General features: G+C 42.4%; 1 protein-coding gene across 1 annotated transcript in view; it reads left to right on the plus strand.

Moving 5' to 3' along the window:
* The first annotated feature begins 693 nt into the window (after positions 1–693).
* LOC114636396 (cullin-1-like) overlaps positions 694–2,965 on the plus strand; it is a 7,373-nt gene continuing 5,101 nt past the window's right edge. Inside the window, exons 1-3 of the mRNA XM_028784511.1 lie at positions 694–787; positions 1,215–1,346; positions 2,437–2,529. Of these exons, the coding sequence (XP_028640344.1) occupies positions 2,452–2,529 (78 nt within the window). The 5' untranslated portion in view covers positions 694–787; positions 1,215–1,346; positions 2,437–2,451. The remainder of the gene's footprint in view (positions 788–1,214; positions 1,347–2,436; positions 2,530–2,965) is intronic.

The following is a 2,965-nucleotide window of genomic DNA, read 5'->3' on the forward strand; positions in this document are numbered from 1 at the left end:
CTCCCAGATGCTATGATGGCAGCTTTTGCTGGGGCCAGTCATGTGCTGCTGACCTCGGTCTTGCTGGATCCGTGGGCTTGTTTTGTCTTGCCTTTTAAACCTTAGTTTGGATACATTTCTGATTATTTTCTTCTCTCTCTTATTTGTTTTTGATGAAAGTTGGAGAATTTTATTCTTCCCAAATCAAAACTGCTGTCATCATTAAGCCGCTATTGCTAGTGGACATCTAAGTTATCTGTGAAGATGAATTTTTCCTAACTCATAGGTCTCATGAGCCTCTACTGTCTGTCCTGACAGTGCTACAGGGTACACGAGTTGTAGTGGAGGTAGTGCTTTGCTGTTGATCTTTCCATTTTCTTGTATTTGGTCTGTTAACTCACTCCTGGTTACCATACATTGCTTGTGCATGCTGAGCTCCATATCCAGAAGGGGAAGATGAAAGTGATCGAGGCAGATGAGCTTAGGAACTCTGTATTGACAGTAAAGTGGAAAACCGTTGTCCTGGAGGAAACAGTTGCTGGTTCTTCAACCTTTAGTTTGAGGTTTTGATACAGGACATCTCACTGTGGGTGTGTAGCCTACTAGACTTGTAATGAATTTTTAAATTTTTTGGCGCGCACGTGTGTGTGTGTGTGTGTGTGTGTGTGTGTGTGTGTGTAACAATAGAATTTTAAAATTTGTAGAGTAATTAAATGTGTTCCCTCCCGCAGTGGACTTCAGTATTCAGGTCCTCAGTTCCGGATCGTGGCCCTTTCAGCAGTCTTGCACATTTGCCTTGCCATCAGAGGTAAGGGTGGTTTTGTTCTCTGGTCTCTGGTGAGATGGAAAAGGGCTGCCTGACATTAGTGTGCTGACCGCAGTGCTGTGTAAGAGTCAGTGTAGTGTTTGTGGGAATGTGAAATGGGCCTTTATTGAATAGTGAAAGGCTGGTCAGCTCTGTTGCAGCAAACAGTGTTGATTTCCTCCTAACAAGTGGAGTCTCACCGGTTGCATGGTGAACTCTTGATGCACCTACTGGGCATTAAGTAGAAACATGCTTTGATTCTGCACTCTACAGTCTTACAGTGTTTACAAGACAGTCCCCAGCATTTGTAGTTCACTTCTCTGTAAGCACTGATTTTGTTCTCAGAACTTGGGGTAGGGACCTTTATTTAGAAATGCTGACTGTAGAATGCAGAGCCATGGATGCCACATAGTGCTATTCTTTCATCTAGTTGGAGCGCAGTTACCAACGATTTACAGCTTTCTACGCCAGCCGTCACAGTGGCAGAAAATTGACATGGTTGTATCAGCTGTCCAAAGGGGAACTAGTCACTAACTGCTTCAAAAACAGATACACTTTGCAGGTAAAATCATCTTTTTATCTGGGGTAAAATACCTAAGTACTAACTGATGATAAGACAACTTATAGAAATCCAGTTAGATAGCTCATGCAGTGGGACGCAGTTCATCTTCTGACAAAGCAGTGTACTGAGTAAAGCATGCTTGTCATGGGCAGGTGAGCTGAACTCATTCTCTGGCTCTAAGTGCAAGTCACTTCCTTACTCTGCCTCAGTTTTCTCCTCCAATGAGTTAGGAGTGTTTGCTTACACCACAGAAGTGCTCTTTGGTAGGTTTGTAGAGTGCCCTTGCTGACATGCTCGGGTGACAAATTTAAAAGCTGACATTTCACTCTGTAATTCCAGTCACAGCTCTCTGCAGCCTCACAGTGATAAGACATCCAGCAGTGTGGAGTGCCTCATAATGAGAGCTATGGGCTGACAGCATTTGTACGAAAGCTGGGCTCTGGTTAACTGACAGTGCACTGTGGCTTGTGTGGTACACAGCCAGATTTTCTTTCAAAGTCTAGGTACTTTCTACTCTCAGTTCTGTACTCGGTGTGTTTCACAAGTAAAACTCACTTCATTCCTTGACAAGATCTCAGTAATGAGCTGGTAACGGTCATTTCTTTTAGCATTAAACTTTAGAGTGAGGGACTGGGAGTACTCATTAGCTTAACCTTTGTACTTGTACATTGATAATATGATTAAATAACCGTTATACCTGGTGTGGAGGTCTCTGGCAACTTGAACACACACTTTATTTACATACATTATGCATGCATGTACCCCCAAAAATAAATTTTCTTCTACTGTGCATAAAAATCAAACTCATAATTAATGTCTCTATACCTGGTGTATATTTACACAAGTGTGGAGGTGCTCATATATCTATGCTTATATAGAGGACACATGGCAGGAGAAGACTGAAAGTCCTTTCAGTGTTTGAAAGGTGTCTTTAAGGAAAATGTCCATTCCCCTGACCTCGTGACATTTTGTTGTTGGCTTTTGTTGTTTTTTGCATCTGAAGAATGCATTTTGTGAAAGTAGGTTGTACTTAATGAAGACCTTTCCTGTGTTTTCACATTTCCCCCTTTCTTTTCTCTGGGCCGTGAAGGCATCCACGTTCCAGATGGCAATCCTGCTTCAGTACAACACAGAAGATGCCTATACTGTGCAGCAGTTGACTGACAGCACTCAAATTAAAATGGTATTTCTACTGTTTCATACCCGATTTGAACTTTTTGTTTATTGGGATGTTTGTTTATTGGGATGTTGACTTAGTAGATGTTAGCAGCATAGAGAAAAAATTAAAAGCAGTAAAACTCGGACCAAGGCACCAGAAGACCAGTCCAGATCCACAGAGAGCATTTCACTGGGACTTCTGACACCTTGGATGGCAACAGGACCACTGAATCCTTACGGTTGAGTCAGAGAGGTTTATATAATGGCAAGGTTCATCTGAGCTGGAAGTTCACCTGACTTACTCGGACGAGTGTGTGGAACATCCAGTGCATTCCTGGTGCTGGGCCACTGAGATCCATGTGCCGCTTTCATGATCTTATGACTTTATAGTTTTTAAGCAAATTGTTTTGGACAAAACAGAATGATACTCAGACAGATATGGTTGTGATGGTCTTGTGATG

Source organism: Grammomys surdaster, unplaced genomic scaffold (assembly GCF_004785775.1).
Source record: "Grammomys surdaster isolate TR1022 unplaced genomic scaffold, NIH_TR_1.0 123861, whole genome shotgun sequence".
NCBI lineage: Eukaryota > Metazoa > Chordata > Mammalia > Rodentia > Muridae > Grammomys > Grammomys surdaster.